We start from the raw sequence: 19,496 nt of genomic DNA on the forward strand, positions 1-19,496 counted from the left end.
AAGCCCAATTTGCAAATTAACGAGCTGGCCGACAGATCGGTCAGTGATCGTGGGAAAATCAGCAGGTGATCAGAGCTCGGCAATCTTTACGTGTGATCTACTCAACGACGCCTCAAAGAGGCTCACTGACGCGTTGCTGACAAAATCCAGATATCTGGCATGTTAAATATCTGGGACGGTCGGCCGACTCCACATCACGTGGTGTCAATTGTAGCTACGACCTCCAGCCAATGAGAGAGCAAGTCAACAGAGTTGAGAGTTGTTGTCAGATGGTGTGGTGTGCGACGCCCTCTTGTGGATCATTTACGAAGCGTCGCGTAGAGTGAACACCACAAGGACAAAAAGACATACGGTGAAGTCATGTAGTCTGAACAGCAAAGAGATCTGCCGACGGTTAAAGTCTTGTAGTGTGACCAGGCCTTAAGGCTAATGAAGGGAATGAACCGTCTCTAAATGAACTGCAAGAAAACATCATTAGGATTCTGACTGCAAAAATCCATGAGAGAGCTGATCAGACGGACATGGCAGTGAATCAGAACACTCTTCAAATTGAAGGTATCAAGAAATCACTTGATAGCTGCCATCAAGATGTAGCAGGATTGAAAAAGGAGGAAAAAGCAAAAGGAGAATGTGTGCCTCAAAGTCCAGTGCACTGAATATCAGAAAAAGATTTTAGAAATGGAGCAAAAAATAAACGATGCAGAAAGGTATAACAGACGCTGGAATTTGCACCAATCTGATGAAAACATCAAAGCGACTGTGAAAGACATTTTAGGGAAGTTCTTCCAGAGGCACAACACACTTCTGTAATTGATGCTATAGACGTAGCACACAGGATCGGCAGACTGAAGGATGCAAAGAACAATAGCTCTCCAAGACCCGTGATTATCAGATTTGTTTACAGGGCTGTGAGGGATTTGATGTGGCAGTTCTCAAAGACAAACGATCTTCTGTCTAACAAACATCTCCACTACAAGGAAGATTTAACTACAGCCGATAAAGAAGCACGTAAAAAATTATGGCCACTGGTGGAGAAGTCACGAAATGAAGGAAGACAAGCATATTTTGTTGGTAACAAGGCTTACATTGATAACAAGGAAGTTCAAGTATCCTAGTGGTAGATGGTAATACGTAGTCAGTTAACTGCCAATGTGGTAGAAATTTCTCTTATGCTGCACTTACAAGCTGGTTAAGGTTGAATACTATATAGCTGTCTTAGACAGTGTGGAAAGAGTCATATGTTAAAGAGTCATATGTTAAATGATTACTGTTGTTGTAGTTTATATCCTTATATAAAAGAAGGAAAGGTATTTTTGCAAAGGCAAATAGAAATGAGTGACGCTACTTGTTTGAACATTAAACACTAACAGAAAAGGGATTGACTGAACTTTATGTCTGTTTCAATTTTCTCGATTAATGCCAGAGGTGTACGTAATCTTTTGAAAAGGAAATCTTTATTTTTATGTTGTAAAGGGAAAGGTACAGATTTTTACTTTATGCAGGAAACGCATTCAGTTAATGAAGATGAAAAGTTTTGGAGAGGTCAGTGGGAGAATGATATTTGGTTTGCCCATGGCGGCTATAGAGCAGCAAGGGGCACAATACTCAAGGGAAAATTTAAGGGCCATGTTCTTTGCCATGAGAGAGATCATTCTGGAAGATTGGTAATACTGGAAGTAAGCATTTTGGTGAATTCATATGCTACCAACAACATGCACCAAAATAATATATATTGTTTTGGAAATATTGAATTAAAATTGATACAAATCAAGAACAAATTCCCTGAGGCTAAAATAATATGATTAGGTCTATGTACATAACAACTTATTAGATCGATGGCCACCAAAAGATGAAATGTGTGACAAAAAATGTGTTGCGTTCGTTTAGGGTTAATAGACATTTGGCGTCACAAAAACCCAAACCAAATTATGTATACATGGAGTAAGAAAGATCAGTCTAAACAGTCACGTACTGATTATTTTTTAATCTCAGACACACTGGAGGATTTTGTTCGGTCTGTTTCCATAGAGCCTTCCATCTTAAAGGACCATAAAGGAATAGCAATTGACATAAATAGGACTGGTTCAAGAAAATATAAGGTAAATAGAGGATACTGGAAACTCAATAAGACATTATTAGAAAATGAAACATTTAAAATGAAAGTAATAGAAATTGTTGACAGGTATTGGACTCAGGATAAAATATTGAATACCTTTGGAAATTTTTGGGAGCTCACTAAATATGAAGTAAGGAATTTATCCATTTCAATGGGGAAAATGCTTGCTTTTGCTAAACGACAGAAAGAATGTAGAGTTATAAAGGAAATTATGGAGCTGTCTAGTAAAAAAATTAACTTCCCAAGAATTATTAAATTTGTCATCATTACAAGTAGAATTGGACAACTATTTACGAAGAGAAAGCAACAGGCTCCTTTACAAGATCAAGGCAAATTTGGTTGGAACAGGGGGAAAAGAATACCAAATATTTTTTTAACTTGGAAAAGAGAAATGTCTTCAATAAATAAATTATTAATAAATAATATAGTGTCAGAAGATCAGATCCCAATATGTCACTCAATTTTATAAACACCTCTACTACTCTAACAGTTCATTCTGATCTGGATAAATTTCTGAATGGTTTAGAAAGAATGCATTTGGTATTTAAAAGATAATCGATCTCCAGGTAATGATGGAGTCCTCAGTGAATTTTATAAAGTCTTCAAGGATAAATTAGCACCGTTTTTGCTTGCAGTTTATAAAGAATCTATAGATAAAGGAGAGTTACCAGACTCATTAAAACAAGGGGTTATTACTCTAATTCCAAAACGGCAAAAAGATATTCTTCACTTAGACAATTGGAGGCCTCTCAGTCTTTTAAATAAAGATACCAAAGTTTTTGCACATATATTTGCTTGAAACATGGATTAGATGACATTATTGATGAAGAACAGACTGGATTTATTCAAGGACAACATATTAGTAATAATATTAGATTGATTTTAGACATGGTGGATTATAATGAGTATTTATTAGATAATAGTTTGATATTATTTGTTGATTTCCATAAGGCATTCAACACTATAGAACATGATTTTTTGTTTAAAATGATTGAATTTTTCGTTATTGGCATGTATTTTTTAAAAGCTGTTAAAACATACAACGGATGTAATAGTTCTGTAAAACTGGCCCAAGGTACATCTAATAGATTTGAAATTGGCAGAGGAATAAGACAAGGATGTCCATTTTCTCCATTTTTATTTCTATTGGCAACCCAATTATTGGCTCTGCATCTTAAGAAAGGATATTTTCAAGGTATTACAGCCATGGGAAAAGTTTTTAAGTTATGTCAATTTGTTAATAAAGCTGTTGACTGTATTAATGATTTTTCACTTGCATCAGGATTGCGTATGAATCAGAGTAAATCGGTTATTTTTCCCTTAAAAACTGCAATTTATCAAATATACCTGGCATTCCATTCCAAACCACTGGGACTTATCTTAGAGTATTCATATGTAAAGACGAAAAAACGCACAGTGATTTAAACTTACAAACTAACAATAACTAACTAACTATAAAAACTAACAATAGATTTAATATGTGGTTACAAAGGGATTTATCTTTCCAGGGGAGGGTCCTTTTGTCTAAGGCAGAAGGAATTTCCAGGTCAGTTTATGTTTGCTTATCACTTGATATACCTTCTAAAGTAGTTAAAACGTTGGATAAATTACTCTTTATTTGGAAAAGGAAGCCACATTATTTGAGAAAAGAGATATTATGTAGCTCAAAGGATAATGGGGGCCTGGAGGTATTAAATTATGATACCCTAAACAATGTATTTAAAATTAATTGGATTACACAGTACTTAAAAAAGAAAGATAATATGTGAAACACATTCCCAAACTTTTTGTTTAAGTCAGTCGTGGGTCTGGAATTTTTGTTAAAATGCAATTATTGTATTGACAAAATTCCAGTAAAACTTGCAAGATTTCATCAACAAGCTCTGATGGCATGGACTTTGGCCTATAAACGTAACTTTTACCCTAGAAGATATTATATTTGGAATAACAAAGACATTTTATATAAACATAAATCCCTTTTTTTAAGATATGGTTTGAAAATAATATAATTTTGGTTAGTCAGTTTATGAATAATGATGGAGGCTTATTATCATCCACAGAGTTTCTTGACAAATTTAAAATCCCAGAGAATATGCCAGTGTAATGGATGCTATACCAAGTAAAGTATTATATCTTCTTAAAAATGAATGCAATGAAAACCCTAATTTGGTCTATATAACTAATACAATTTTTATTGGTAATATTAATGTTTTAAAAAAACAACATACCAAATATCATCTTCTTCTTTGGGCTTTTCCCTTCAGGGGTCTCCACAGTGAATCATCTCTCTCCACCTATCCCTATCTTCTGCATCCTCAACACTTACACCCACTAGCTTCATCTCCTCATTTATTCCATCCATATTCCTCCTCTTTGGCCTTCCTCTTTGCCTCCTGCCTGGCAGCTCCATGTCCAACATTCTCCTACCAATATACTCACTCTCCCTCCTCTGGACATGTCCAAACCATCTTAATCTGTCCTCCCTAACTTTGTCCCCCAAACGTCCAACATGAGATGTCCCTCTGATGTACTCAGTCCTAATCCTGTCCAACCGTGTCCCTCCCAAAGAGAACCTCAACATCTTCAGCTCTGCTACCTCCAGCTCTGACTCCTGTCTCTTCCTCAGTGACACTGCCTCTAAACCATACAGCATGGCCGGTCTCACCACTGTCCTGTATCACCTTCCCCTTGATTCTCGCTGAAATTTTTCTATCACACAGAACTCCCGACACCTTTCTCCACCCATTCCAACCTGCCTGCACTCGCTTCTTTACCTCTTTCCCACACTCTCCATTACTCTGGACTGTTGACCCCAAGTACTTAAACTCCTGTACCTTCTTCACCTCTTCACCCTGTAATCTTACTGTTCCACTTCCCTCCCTGTCATTCACACACATGTACTCAGTCTTACTACCACTGACTTTCATTCCTCTTCTCTCCAGCACAAACCTCCACCTCTCCAGGGTTACCTCCACCTGCTCCCTGCTCTCACTACAGATCACAATGTCATCTGCAAACATCATTGTCCAAGGAGACTCCTGTCTGACCTCCTCTGACAACTGGTCCATCACCATAGCAAACAGGAAGGGGCTCAGAGCCGATCCCTGATGCAGTCCCACCTCCACTCTGAACTCCTCTGTCTGACCTACAGCACACCTCACCACTGTCCTGCTCCTCTCATACATGTCCTGCACCACTCTGACATACTTCTCTGCTACTCCTGACTTCCTCATACAGTACCACAGCTCTTCTCTTGGCACCCTGTCATACGCTTTCTCCAAGTCTACAAACACACAGTGCAGCTCTCTCTGACCATCCCTATACTTCTCCATCAACATTCTCAGAGCAAAAATTGCATCTGTTGTGCTCTTTCTGGGCATGAAGCCATACTGCTGCTCACAAATTTCCACTACCTTCCTTAACCTAGCTTCCACTACTCTTTCCCAGAGCTTCATTGTATGGCTCATCAACTTTATCCCCCTATAGTTGCTGCACCTCTGCACATCACCCTTATTCTTAAAGATCGGCACTAATACACTTCTTCTCCATTCCTCAGGCATCTTCTCACTCTCTAAAACCCTGTTAAACAGACTAGTTAAAAATTCCACTGCCGCCTCTCCTAGACACTTCCAGACCTCCACCGGGATGTCGTCAGGACCAACTGCCTTTCCACTTTTCATCCTCTTCAAAGCCTTCCTGACTTCATCCTTTCTAATCTTATCTACTTCCTGTTCCACAGAGTTCCACAGACTTCTACTCTTTTTCCCTCTCATTTTCCTCATTGATCAGCTCTTCAAAGTTCTCCTTCCATCTCCTCTGTACACTCTCCTCACTTGTGAGCACCTTTCCATCTCTATCCTTAATAACTCTAACTTACTGCACATCCTTCCCATCTCCATCCCTCTGCCTAGCTAACCTGTACAAGTCCTTCTCTCCGTCTCTAGTGTCTAACCTAGTGTACAACTCATCATACGCCTTCTGCTTGGCCTTAGACCCCTCCCTCTTCACTCTGTGCTGTAACTCCTTGTATTCCTGTCTATTCTCTTCAGTCCTGTCCCTGTCCCACTTCTTCTTGGCTAACCTCTTCCTCTGAATACTATCCTGAACTTCCTCATTCCACCACCAAGTCTCCTTATCTTCTTTCCTCCTTCCAGATGACACACCCAGCACCTTTCTTCCTGTCTCCCTGATCACTTCTGCTGTAGTTTCCCAGTCATCTGGCAGCACTACCTGACCACCCAGAGCCTGCCTCAACTTCTGTCTAAATTCCTCACAACATTCCTCCTTTTTCAGCTTCCACCACTTGGTTTTCTTCTCCATCTCTATCTTTGACCTCTTCTTACAGACCATCAGATTCATCCTACACACCACCATCCTATGCTGTCTGGCTACACTCTCTCCCACTACCACTTTACAGTCACTAATCTCTTACAGATTGCCTCTTCTACATAGGATGTAGTCTACCTGTGTGCTCCTACCTCCACTCTTGTAAGTCACTCTATGCTCCTCCTTCTTCTGAAAATAAGTGTTAACCACAGCCATGTCCATCCTCTTAGCAAAGTCCACTACCATCTGTCCTTCAAGGTTCCTTTCCTTAACTCCAAACTTGCCCATCACCTCCTCATCACCTGTGTTCCCCTCACCAACATGTCCATTAAAATCTGCTCCTATCACCACTCTCTCCCCCGTGGGAATACTCTCTATCACCTCATCTAATTCACTCCAGAATCTCTCTTTCTCCTCTAACTCACCACCTACCTGTGGGGCATAACCACTAACAACATTCAACATCACCCCTTCAACCTCTAACTTCAGACTCATCACCCTGTCTGACACTCTCATCACCTCCAGAACATTCCTCACAAACTCCTCCTTCAGGACCACACCTACCCCATTTCTCTTACTATCCACACCATAATAAAACAGCTTGAATCCTGCTCCTATACTACGAGCCTTGCTCCCCTTCCACCTGGTCTCCTGTACACACAGTATATCCACCTTCCTTCTCTCTATCATATCAGCCAGCTCTCTACCTTTCCCTGTCATAGTACCAACATTCAGAGTTCCTATTCTCAACATACCAAATATATACATTAGAAATGTAGTAAATGATGATATATATCCTCCAGCTAGATTTTTCTGGTCATCAATATTTGGAGATTTAAATTGGCATAAGGCCTGGAAAATTGTTGATAAATTCTTTGTTAATAATAAAATAAAGGAAGTTTTGTATAAAATATTGCATAGAATTTATCCAGTGAAACGTGTATTGGAACGTTTTAAATTGAATATTGACTATTCTTGTGTATTTTGTAGTAATGAAAAAAACAATTTTTCATTTATTTTTTCATTGCATTTATACAAAGATATTTTGGGTTGATGTCGAGAATTTCATTACAAGAAAACTTAATACAGTTGTTAAATTGGTTGGGTCTGATATACTGATATATATTAATGACTATGGGATAGAAAAGGATAAAGCGTATATTATTTAATTATTAGTTGTAATGGGGAAGTTTCATATACACAAAATGAAGTGGTCAGGGGGTAAGCCAAATTTCTTTCATTTTATCAATGAATTTAAACAATACTGCAATTTGGTATATAAATGTAAAGCAAAAGAAGCTCTCAGGACTTCTAATAGCCGCAAATTTGAAATGGACAAGTAAACTGCACCGGTCTCTCTTTTTTTTTTCTTCTTTCTGTTTTCTGAGGGTTTTTTTGGCTAAACTTTATTTTAATTGTAATCTTATGTATCGATGGCATTTATATAAGTTACCTTGTAATTCTCTTGTTGTTATATATGTTGATATCCAATATAAATAAATAAATAAATAAATAAATAAATAAATAAATAAATAAATAAATAAAAACCTGCAGAAACACAGGACACTCTGTCTAGAGAAAACAACACACTGCTATATTTTACACTTTGTCCCTGTAATATTAATAAGTAGCTCACTTAACTTCTCTTTTATCTACGGGATTTTTAAATAGTTTTAACACATATAGGAAAATGTACTTATATGTAATTTAGTACAATATAACAGTGTAGAAACTCACCACGCCGAAGGACATTAAGACAAGAGAACCACACGGCGCCCTTCAGCACAGCATCCGCATGAAACGTCGCAGTGTGATGACGTCATGGATTGAAATTACAACAAATGATTGCCATCTAGCGGTTAAACTATGCACTGCAGTTCACACTGATATAGTTCCAGGTTTATTTGCCATATAGTGAGAGCAGGGAGCAGGTGGAGGAAAACCCGGAGAGGTGGAGGTTTGCGCTGGAGAGAAGAGGAATGAAAGTCAGTGGTAGTAAGACTGAGTACATGTGTGTGAATGACAGAGAGGGAAGTGGAGCAGTAAGATTACAGGGTGAAGAGGTGAAGAAGGTACAGGAGTTTAAGTACTTGGGGTCAACAGTCCAGAGTAATGGAGAGTGTGGGAAAGAGGTAAAGAAGCGAGTGCAGGCAGGTTGGAATGGGTGGAGAAAGGTGTCGGGAGTTCTGTGTGATAGAAAAATATCAGTGAGAATCAAGGGGAAGGTGATACAGGACAGTGGTGAGACCGGCCATGCTGTATGGTTTAGAGACAGTGTCACTGAGGAAGAGACAGGAGTCAGAGCTGGAGGTAGCAGAGCTGAAGATGTTGAGATTCTCTTTGGGAGTGACACGGTTGGACAGGATTAGGACTGAGTACATCAGAGGGACAGCTCATGTTGGACGTTTGGGGGACAAAGTTAGGGAGGACAGATTAAGATGGTTTGGACATGTCCAGAGGAGGGAGAGTGAGTATATTGGTAGGAGAATGTTGGACATGAAGCTGCCAGGCAGGAGGAAAAGAGGAAGGCCAAAGAGGAGGAATATGGATGTAATAAATGAGGAGATGAAGCTAGTGGGTGTAAGTGTTGAGGATGCAGAAGATAGGGATAGGTGGAGAGAGATGATTCACTGTGGAGACCCCTGAAGGGAAAAGCCCAAAGAAGAAGAAGATATGTCAGTACAATGAAATGCTTAGGTGACGCTCAGGAAAACTACAGGAATATATTTAATATAATTTAAGCAATATAATTAAACAACAACAAAAAAAAGCTAAAGTAAAAAGAAAAGGCTATAGAATAGTAATAGTACATACAGTATACAGTATTATATACATGATGTATATAGTGAATAATCTACACGCTGTATAAGTGCACTGTATAACGGGAAATGACTTACTGTGGCATAAAGTGCACTACAGGCTACTAGATGGTTTATTAGGTCTAGTGTGTCTATATACTGTAGAGTTTAGGAAATAGAATATTTTAAATGCATCTAGTGCTCGTGGCATCATAGCTCTACATCTTACTTCAATAATAATAATAATAATAATAATAATAATAATAATAATAATAATAATAATAATAATAATAATGATGATGATGATGATGATGATGATGATGCCAGTATTTACATTTCATTTGTGAGATAAACCTATTTAATTTATTTGAACGATAAATTGAGGTGTGGGCGGAGTTAGTGCTCCAGATATCGGCGGAGTTTAAAACCAGGATCCTGGCTGAAGGGTGCACTCCAATCTGGCAACCCGAGCGCGAGCTGTTCTGTCATTCCTGCTCCTCTTTTTCCGTCAAAACACAGAAACAGAGAAATTAAACAAAATATCAATAAACCGGTTTGGGTTTGCGTTAAGGAATCGCCGGAACAAGACTAGTCACGAGACAGACATGACGACACGGCGGAAAGCGCGCGAGCTGCCGAGAGAATAAACTGGAGGGAAGGACACACACGTACATACACACATACACTCACACACACACACGCACTCGCGCGGACATGATGATGAGTCTGGACCGGTCCGGGTGTGAAGGGAAGATCGCACCGGAGGGCGTTACTGGCTCTCTGGGGCAGCCGCCACCGCGCGCTCAGCTTTCCGCCGTTGTGCGCGCGCGTGAGATGCGTTCTCTTCAACAGCATCAGCAGCAGAACCAGCACCATCATCATCTTCATCACCATCTTCATCATCACCACCACGCTGGCGGTGCGCGCGAGCCCGACGAGCTGCTAAGGCGTGCGCTGGACTTTAAGACGCAGGGCACGCAATGCTATCGGGACAAGAAGTACCGCGAGGCCATCGGTAAATACCACCGCGCGCTGCTCGAGATGAAAGGACTGGGCCGCGCGCTCGGGTTCGGGGACGCTGACGTCAGCGCGAGATCTCCTAGCAGGTCGGGGCTAACGGAGGAACAGAGGGGAGCGGCAGAGAGCGCGGAGCTCGAGTGCTACAACAGCCTGGCAGGTACAACACACACACACACACACACACCGTAATCACGACATTTCTCTGTTACGGTGCCACATAAGTCTGACGGAGTGTGTGTGTGTGTGTGTGTGTGTGTGTACAGCGTGTCTGTTACAGATGGAGCTGGTGAATTATGAGAGGGTGAAGGAGTACTGTCTGAAAGTCCTCAGGAAGGAGGGAGAGAACTTTAAAGCTCTGTACCGCTCGGGCGTGGCCTATTATCACCTGGGAGACTATAACTCCGCCCTACACTACCTGCAGGAGTCCCACAAACAGGAACCCACAGGTCACACACACACACACAGTATAACACAAGACAGAAACACATATGTTTAAGTGTGTAACTGTGTGTAACTGAGTGTGTGTGTGTGTGTGTGTGTGTGTGAGACAGATACCAACGTGATCCGCTACATCCAGCTGACTGAGATGAAGCTCCGCCGAATTGCTCAGGGAAAGAAGGATCCTGTGTAGTTCACTCGTCTGTCTCACCACCACTGTTTTCATTGCACACACACACACACACACACACACACACACACACACACACACACACACAGTGTGATCTTTATAACTTTAATGTGAACATCACTGATAACAGTTTTGTCTATCTGCATGAAACATTCAGTAACGTCTGACTGCAGCTCTCTAAAATCCTGTAGTGCACAGTCATCCATCCCAGACAGACAGACAGACAGACAGACAACATAACAGATAGACATAGACAGACAGAGACAGTTAGACAGGCAGGGGTGAGACAGGAAGGAGGAAAGTTGTCTCACTGTGCTGAATCACTTCCATGTCGCATCACTCTGTTTCTTCATCAAGCTTCAAATCCAAAAAAAACCCCAAAACCTGAGATGAAGGTGATGATGTCATTTCCTGAAACCATCAGACTGTTGTGTTATATTCAGTGGAATAAACTCGGTGTTTTTCTGTCTTCACTGAGGTGACTTTATTTTCTGTGACTGCAGTTCGCCTGCTTTTTATCTTGTCTCTTTAATTCTTTCTGTAATCTAATAATAATCTGGTGAAACTCATGGGTTAATAACACAGATATCATTTTAGCCATAACGGCTAACATGCTAATCTGTCACCAAACAAAACGGCAAAAAATTATTCAGTACTACTACTGATAATAACAATATGAATATTATTATTATTAATAATAATAATAATAATAATAACCACAAGTTGTTTTTAAATAGGTTCCTTTATTTTTCTGCTGACAAAATAAACTGAAAAGAAATGAAAAGAAATCAGAGAATTCATGTAAATGAAACGAAATGACGTCATGCACAATCCTGAAAATAAAAAATAAATATCACTGAGTGTGAAGAGAAAACCAACAGAACCATCCAGAACACAGTGTTACACCACCCTGTGTGTGTGTGTGTGGATCTACAGTAATTGATATTTCCAAGAACTTTCCTGGCAGCTGTGGTAATGAAAATTTGTGCTGAATATAATCAAATAAAATATTTTTCCAAGAGAATAAATAACCAGTAGTGACCAATAAACATTATTATTATTATTATTATTATTATTACTATTATTATTATGATTATTATTATTATTATTATTATTACTATTATTATTATTATTATTATTACTATTATTATTATTATTATTATTATTATTATTATTATTACTATTATTATTATTATTATTATTACTATTATTATTATTATTATTATTACTATTATTATTATTATTACTACTCTCAGACCTGTGCTCGGATTGAATTCTGTCTCAGCTCAATAAAAATAAATCTAAAAAAATAAATGAGTAAATAAATAAATGTAAAATATCACAGATTGGTGTTAACAGTCCAATAAAGGATGCTAATGCTAACAAAGTATTTTAAATAATTTGAGAAAATCTCACAATACAAATATATTTCTCTTTGTGTTTGTTCACGTTAACACGGCCACAGAAGTCTGAACTCTACACAGTGTTTATTTCAGCACCGCCACTACACCACTTACTGTGGGCTGTGTCCCAAATCACTACCTACTGCTGTCACTGCCCACGTAGCACGCTGCTAGCACAGGCTAATCCAACGCTTACACACACCTCTCTCTGTCTGCTGTCTGAATTTTTGTGCACTTTTTCCTCAGGTTTTCTCCACTTTGTGATTTGTGACACAGCCACGTCAGGATGTTAACGCACTCAGACCTTCACACAAACTGTGATATTAATTCATTCATAATCAGAGAGAATTAAAATTAAAATATGTTTATTAACACACACACACACACACCGTGTGAGGAGGATCTGTGTGCAGATCATATCTGGTGATAGCAGAAAGTTTACTGACTTGTTGCTAAGATTTAGATTCCTTTCTGGTGCAATAACATTAGCTATGTAGCTAGCATTAGCACTGGAGATATTTATGAATGTTCTCTCAATAATCCTGTCAGATTAGTTTATTTTAGATAACTAGCGTTAATGAGGAAGATTGTTTATTATTTAGGTTCAGATTCTGTCAGGTTAGCTTGTTTTATCTAGCTAGCATTAGCGGTTAAGATGATTCATGACCTGACTTCATATCCTGTCAGTAATCCTCTCCGGTTAGCTTGTGCACGCTAGCTAGTGGTAACAGGGAAGATTATAAAATCACTCAGTATGGATTTGTGTTTTCTTTTTTCAAATCCCGTCAGGTTCCAGCATGTTCGTTAGTCACCTTCTAAAGGGAACAATTATAAATATTATTTAGAAATCCTGTCAGGTTAACTTATGCTAGCTATCTGGCTAGCTTTAATAATGATTATAATAGCTGAAAAATATGACATAAAAATCCTTTCTCATTAGCTCTCATTAGCCAGTTACCTAGCATTAGCAGTAAATATTAAGGACGTTTAAAAGCTGCATTAGCTCTGAAGAGTTGTTGAATTAATATAGAAATCCTGTCAGGTTAGCGAGCTGGCTAATAAACTCTGTGATCATACATGCACCAATACCAATCAGCTGCCTTATGCTTACTTTAAGACTTCTATATATGGATTTAAAGACCTGCCCACCTGTCCATATATGGATTGTTTGATCTGCACACAGGCCTTCAGTCATAAAAACACAAAATTACATCAAAAATAAAACAAACAGCCAAGATAAAGATAGATTTTATATATAAATGTGTGTGTGTGTGTGTGTGTTTGCCCCAGCCATGCCCCACCCCCAGAATAGCTGAATCTGAATATTAAAATCATTTACAATGTGCAGAAAAACTCCAGGGTCAAAGGTCAAAGGTTAGGAGGAGAAAATCAGACTCACAAATTGAAGAAGTGTATAAAAATATACAACAGCCATGTTTCTCTTCTGTGTGTGTGTGTGTGTGTAGATGAAAGACAGGCTGACAGGTTGGGTTACAGGAATACACACACACACACACACAGCTCCTTCCTCTATTGTACTCTTTGGTTATTGGCCCCGCCCCAGTAGCTCTGGCTGTCTGGCTCCTGGTCTGAACGTGTTCCTGAGGAATCCGCTCGGCCATGATGGAACTGTGGAGGTCACATTAGCTGGCAGTGTTTTCCCTCGTCTACACTACGACATGAAGCAACGGTACAGCTTCAGCAAAGTTCCTACAGAGACGACATTCAGCTAGCTTCCACAAACAACAGGACGTAACTGTGGAGAACCATACGGCTTGTGGAGACCTCGCCGGCTGTACCGCGTACACGCTAACTGACCGACACGCCACACACCTGGAACTCTTCTTCCTGTCGTGTGTACACTGTAACAGCACCACCACAGAGTGTGAGCTTGTACACTCTTAATGATTGTTTCATCTCTGCACAACACTCACACGTCTCCACGTGACCTCAGATATTTCCCCAGCTTCAGCTTCCGTCCATCTGAACCTTCGGTCTAACACAGCAGAGGTTTCTATTTTAGATGAGAATTTCGTAGAGATTGTGTTAACAAATTTCACCCAAACATGTAAACACCACCACGCTGCAGAGCTTATGAATTCCCTCTGTGTGTGTGTCACTCAGTGCGTGTGTGTCTGTGTGTGTGTGTGTGTGTTTGTGTATGACCAAAATGCACAACATATACAAAAAACATGGCAACATTATGTTTTGTATCATACAGTATGTAGATCCATTCAGGAAGTGATGCAAGCAGGTTAGACTCGTTTTTCTGCGGTCCCTCGTTCCTCTCCTCTTCCAGTCTCATCTGTATTCTGTGTGTGTGTGTGTGTGTGTGTATATATGTGTTGTAAGCTTGTGAGTTTTAGCGAAGTTAGCAAACACAAAAAAACGACATCATGAGTTCCACTGGAGAACAGTGATCATATTGGATACATAAACTCTGCTCCGGTACGTAATTTGAAAATAGTTCGCTCTCTTTTTGTACATTATTTTTTTAATTGTTGTCTTTTTCTGTGTTTTTTTTCCCCAAAATACTTAATTAGAAAAAGAGTTCAGTTCCTCTGCAAGTGGCGAGAAAAAATAGAGACTCTGGAGAAACTCAGACTCCTCACATACACTCTGTACTGAGAGAGAGGACGAGTCTGAGCCATCCCTCTGTTTCCTTTCTCTCTCTCTCTCTCTCTCTCTCTCTCTCTCTAACTCGGAGTTAAGACTCTGGTGTTTGATCTTTGGGTGGGAGAGAGAAGAAATGAGAGAAAGGGAAGAAAGGAGAGAGAGAGAGAGAGAGAGAGAGAGAAATAGAGAGAGAGAGGTAGTGTGATAGAGGGAGGACTGTTGTTTTGTCCTACTCTCTCTCTCTCTCTCTCTCTCTCTCTCTCTCTCTCACACACACACACACTCTCTCTGACTGCATGTAATGACTCTTAAGTTATTTCAAGTGAAAGAGATAAAGGACGTGTTCTGCTCTAAACATTACTCTCTCTCTCTGTCTCTCTCTCTCTCTCTCTCTCTCTCTCTCCCGCCCCCATCTTCAACCATGTCTCTAGAAGCCCTGGATGTGGCAGTAAGCCTCTAGGCTGGAGAGCAGGATGTAGAAGAACCACAGCATGATGAAGAAGAGCGTAGTGATGATGCGATGGCGTCTCGGCCCGCCGAGCTCTCCACCGATGTTGCCACGGCGACGGTACATCAGGGCGAGCACGGCAAAGACAGAAAAGACACAGAAGAGTGTGAGAGAGAAGGCGAGCGAGCCGGCGGGCACCACGAATACGCCGCCGTGAGCGCGCCAGTACACAGCCGCTACAGACCAGGCCACGCCCAGTCCCACAAACACATTCACTGCATTACTGCCCGTCACGTTCCCGATGGACGCATCCGCATACACGTCCTGCACCGCTGCCACTTTACTTGCAAACGTGTCTAAGACAGGAAACAGAAAACAGACAGAGAGAGACAGACAGGGGCAAATGGCAAAATTAGATACGGTAAGAAAGAGAAGAGAAGAGAAGAGAAGAGAAGAGAAGAGAAGAGAAGAGAAGAGAAGAGAAGAGAAGAGAAGAGAAGAGAAGAGAAGAGAAGAGAAGAGAAGAGAAGAGAAGAGAGAAACAAGCAGAGCTAATGTCAGAATTAACAATGAAAAAGAAAGAATAACTCAGTTAAAATCAGGAAAACTCACATGCTGTTTGTCCAGCTGTTGTGAAGACATGTTATAAACACAGATGTTTCATACACTGATCAGGCACAACATTGTGAGCACTGACCAGTCAAGTGAATAAGACTGATGAAAAATGGAAAAATACAGGGAAAATGGACAAGCGTAAGGATTTGAGCGAGTTTGACAAGGACCAAATTGTGATGTCTAGACCACTGGATCAGAGCATCTCCAAAACTGCAGCTCTTGTGGGGTGTTCCCGGTCTGCAGTGGTCAGTATCTATCAACAGTGGTCCAAGGAAGGAACAGTGGCGAACCGGCGACAGGGTCATGGGCAGCCGAGGCTCATTGATGCACGTGGGGAGTGAAGGCTGGCCCGTGTGATCCGATCCAACAGACGAGCTACTGTTGCTCAAACTGCTGAAGAAGTTAATGCTGGTTCTGATAGAAAGGGGTCAGAATACACAGTGCATCAAAGTTTCTTGCGTATGGGGCCGCATAGCTGCAGACCAGTCAGGGTGCCCATGCTGACCCCTGTGCACCACACATGAGCCTCAGAACTGGACCACGGAGCAGTGGAAGAAGGTGGCCTGGTCTGATGAATCACGTTTTCTTTTACATCACGTGGATGCCCGGGTGTGTGTGGGTCTCTTACCTGGGGAACACATGGCACCAAGATGCACTATGGGAAGAAAGCGAGCCGGCGGAGGCAGTGTCCTGCTTTGGGCAATGTTCTGCTGGGAAACCTTGGGTCCTGCATCCATGTGGATGTTACCTAAGCACCATCTACACCCTTTCATGAAAACGGTATTCCCTGATGGCTGTGGCCTCTTTCAGCAGAATAATGCGCATGTCACAAAGCAGAAATGGTTCAGGAATGGTTTGATGACCACAATGACCAGTTTGAGGTGTTGACTTGGCCTCTAAATTCCCTGTGGGATGTGCTGGACAAACAAGTCCGATCCATGGAGGCCCCACCGTGCAACTTACAGGACTTAAAGGATCTGCTGCTAACATCTTGTTATGTGGGTCAAGACTGTTTTGGCAGCAAAAGGGGGAACAACACAATAATGTTATAGCTGATCAGTGTATGTTTGCGCTGTTGTATTAGACCAGGAGTGTCCAATCTGATCCGCAAAGGGCCGGGGTGGTGCAGGTTTTCATTCCAACTGAGCAGGAGCCACACCTGAGTCTACTGAAAGCCAAGATCTACTGATTAGCCAGTTGGAATCAGGTGTAGCTTCTGCTTGGTTGGAATGAAAACCTGCACCCACACCGGTCCTTTCTGGATAAGATTGGCCACCCCCCACCCCCCCGAACCTCACACACACACACACAAACACACCCACACACCTGGGACAGAGGTGCCGAGGGCGACAAAGACGACAGCGGTGACGGAGTCCTTAAGGCCAATGGTACAGCCAAAGTGCGAGGCGAGATCTCCAATAATGGCTGTGAGGAAGCCAATGATAATGATGGAGCTGAAGAAGCATGCCCAGCCATTCCAGTACTCAGTGGGAGGAACACACGCAAACAGAACCTTCCAGAACACGGTTAGAAAATGCATGACGTAATCAAAACATGATGGGAGACGCTCCTCCCCTGCATCATCATCATCCTCATCACCTGACAGAGTGCGAGAGAGAGAGAGAGAGAGAGACATTAAATGTGTGTGTGGTTTGAATGTGTGGGATATTTATAACAGTAAAAATGTATTATTATATAATCTTACAACACCAAGTATGATCACACAAAAATGTGTGTGTGTGTGTGTACCTGAGCTAACTGTAATGGCCTCCATGAACTGCTCCCTCCATGAGCTGGTGCCAACAACCAGAGCCAGGTTTGTCTTCTTAATCAACTTATCTACTGTGTTCTACACACACACACACACACACCGGATCCACACACACACACACACACACACACACACACCGGATCCACACACACACACACACACCGGATCCACACACACACACACACACACACACCAGATCCACACACACACACACACACCGGATCCACACACACACACACACACACCGGATCCACACACACACACACACACACACACACCGGATCCACACACACACACACCGGATCCACACACACACACATTCACAAACAATAGGGGAAGTATACAATGTGTTAATAATATGCCTTCACTTGCGTTTTAATACGTGTGTGTGTGTGTGTGTGTCTGTGTGTGTGTGATCAATGTACCTTGAACTCGTAGGACTCTTCGATGATCACTTCCAGTTTAGAATGCTCTCCCAGGATCGGCTTTCCCATCTCAGCTACTCTCCTCGCTTCCTCTTCCTCTGATGACAACTTCCTGTCAGGAACATCTGAGAGAGGCAGACAGACAGACAGATCATGCAATCAGACAGGTGTGTGTGTGTGTGTGTGTTATCAAGGCTGCAGTCTGATGAGTCTATAGCATGCTAATTAGCTCCAGCTCTCTGTTAGAAAACACAGCAGTTTAATGTTCTCTTCACCTCAGACATGTGTTACAGTTACTGTAAAATCCTCAAACCCTGCATTAGTGTCCACAAACACACACACACGCACACACACGCACACACGCACACACACACACAAGGGACAGCATGTCAATGGTACTTACCGTCAGCTAACAACAGAGCTATAACAGAGAGAGAGAGAGAGAGAGAGAGAGAGAGAGCAAGTGTGGTAGAGAGAGGGATGAATGAAATGATAATGTAAACTGTATTAATGAGCTTAGCACTTGTTTGTTTATTTTCTTCATAATATTTTGAATTAACTTTCTTATCACAAAATATAATGCTAACATTAACGCTAAGTCCCGTCACTACATGTTCAACTCCAAGTCCTCACACTTCTGTCTCTCTCAATCAGTGTCATTTTCTCCCTGTCTGTCTGTCTCCCTGTCTCTGTCTGTCTGTCTGTCTGTCTGTCTGTCTGTCTCTCTCTCTCTCTCTCTCTCTCTCTGTCTGTCTTTCTCTCTCTCTCTCTGGTTTAATTTAAACCCATTACACTGTGGTGCTAGCAGACAGGCATCACCATGGCAACAGTTACTGGACAACCGCCTCCACTTCGTCTCCTACTTACTGAGCGTAGGTGTGTGTGTGTGTGTGTGTGTGTGCCCATGCAAACTTCCAGACAATTGCATCACTTCTTGTTTACTCTAATGGATATAGTTTACTTCATGTATAAATGCGAGGGAATGGACCAGTCCATGGATGGGTGAAGGGGTGGTGTGGGGTAATGGAATGTTCTGAATGAAATGAGGGATCTTCAGCTGTCACTCTGTTGAGGAACTGCTGGAACATCACACTGCTTCCTCAAACCCTCCTTTCTATTCCACATGATTACTGACTGTAGTCCAGAAAGTACTGTCACCCCTCTGCCCCGCCCAGCAGCCATGAGGGTTACTGAGAAGACTGATGTGTACACTCATACAGCAGAGACACTGACACTGAGGGGTGTGTGTGTGTGTGTGTGTGTGTACTCTGTGATTAGCTGAAATGTCCTGGTGTGTGTGTAAGTATCTCAGCTAAAGTCCATGTTACCC

At 41.4% G+C, this 19,496-nt stretch overlaps 3 protein-coding genes across 6 annotated transcripts in view; 1 reads left to right on the top strand and 2 right to left on the bottom strand.

Moving 5' to 3' along the window:
* Positions 1-8,303, bottom strand: part of mrpl2 (mitochondrial ribosomal protein L2) — a 16,614-nt gene extending 8,311 nt beyond the window's left edge. The window contains exon 1 of one of the 3 annotated variants that reach the window (XM_058383345.1): positions 8,180-8,303. The gene's annotated coding sequence lies outside the window, so the exon portion shown is untranslated. The remainder of the gene's footprint in view (positions 1-8,179) is intronic. The other 2 variants (XM_058383334.1, XM_058383355.1) reach the window with 2 other exon arrangements.
* Positions 8,304-9,669: 1,366 nt separating this feature from the next.
* On the top strand, positions 9,670-11,361 carry LOC131348430 (tetratricopeptide repeat protein 9A). Its single transcript, XM_058383369.1, has 3 exons — positions 9,670-10,417; positions 10,524-10,706; positions 10,812-11,361. The coding sequence occupies exons 1-3, from the start codon at positions 9,955-9,957 to the stop codon at positions 10,889-10,891; spliced, it is 726 nt and encodes a 241-aa protein (XP_058239352.1). The 5' UTR covers positions 9,670-9,954; the 3' UTR covers positions 10,892-11,361.
* Positions 11,362-12,639: 1,278 nt separating this feature from the next.
* The window catches only part of slc8a3 (solute carrier family 8 member 3), a 42,813-nt gene continuing 35,956 nt past the window's right edge, over positions 12,640-19,496 (bottom strand). Inside the window, exons 4-8 of one of the 2 annotated variants that reach the window (XM_058383313.1) lie at positions 18,570-18,587; positions 18,167-18,291; positions 17,720-17,819; positions 17,297-17,569; positions 12,640-15,711 (exon numbers count right to left, since the gene is read on the bottom strand). In XM_058383313.1, the coding sequence (XP_058239296.1) occupies positions 15,335-15,711; positions 17,297-17,569; positions 17,720-17,819; positions 18,167-18,291; positions 18,570-18,587 (893 nt within the window). In that variant the 3' untranslated portion in view covers positions 12,640-15,334. The remainder of the gene's footprint in view (positions 15,712-17,296; positions 17,570-17,719; positions 17,820-18,166; positions 18,292-18,569; positions 18,588-19,496) is intronic. The other variant, XM_058383322.1, reaches the window with a different exon arrangement.

The sequence above is a fragment of the Hemibagrus wyckioides genome, linkage group LG03 (assembly GCF_019097595.1).
Source record: "Hemibagrus wyckioides isolate EC202008001 linkage group LG03, SWU_Hwy_1.0, whole genome shotgun sequence".
Taxonomy (NCBI): Eukaryota; Metazoa; Chordata; class Actinopteri; order Siluriformes; family Bagridae; genus Hemibagrus; species Hemibagrus wyckioides.

Bases quoted from the DNA above. Each gene is read 5' to 3' on its own strand.
- LOC131348430 (XM_058383369.1), top strand. From the start codon at position 9,955: ATGATGATGAGTCTGGACCGGTCCGGGTGTGAAGGGAAGATCGCACCG. The intron at 10,418-10,523 runs GTACAACACACA...GTGTGTGTACAG, and splicing joins GTGCTACAACAGCCTGGCAG to CGTGTCTGTTACAGATGGAG. The intron at 10,707-10,811 runs GTCACACACACA...TGTGTGAGACAG, and splicing joins CCACAAACAGGAACCCACAG to ATACCAACGTGATCCGCTAC.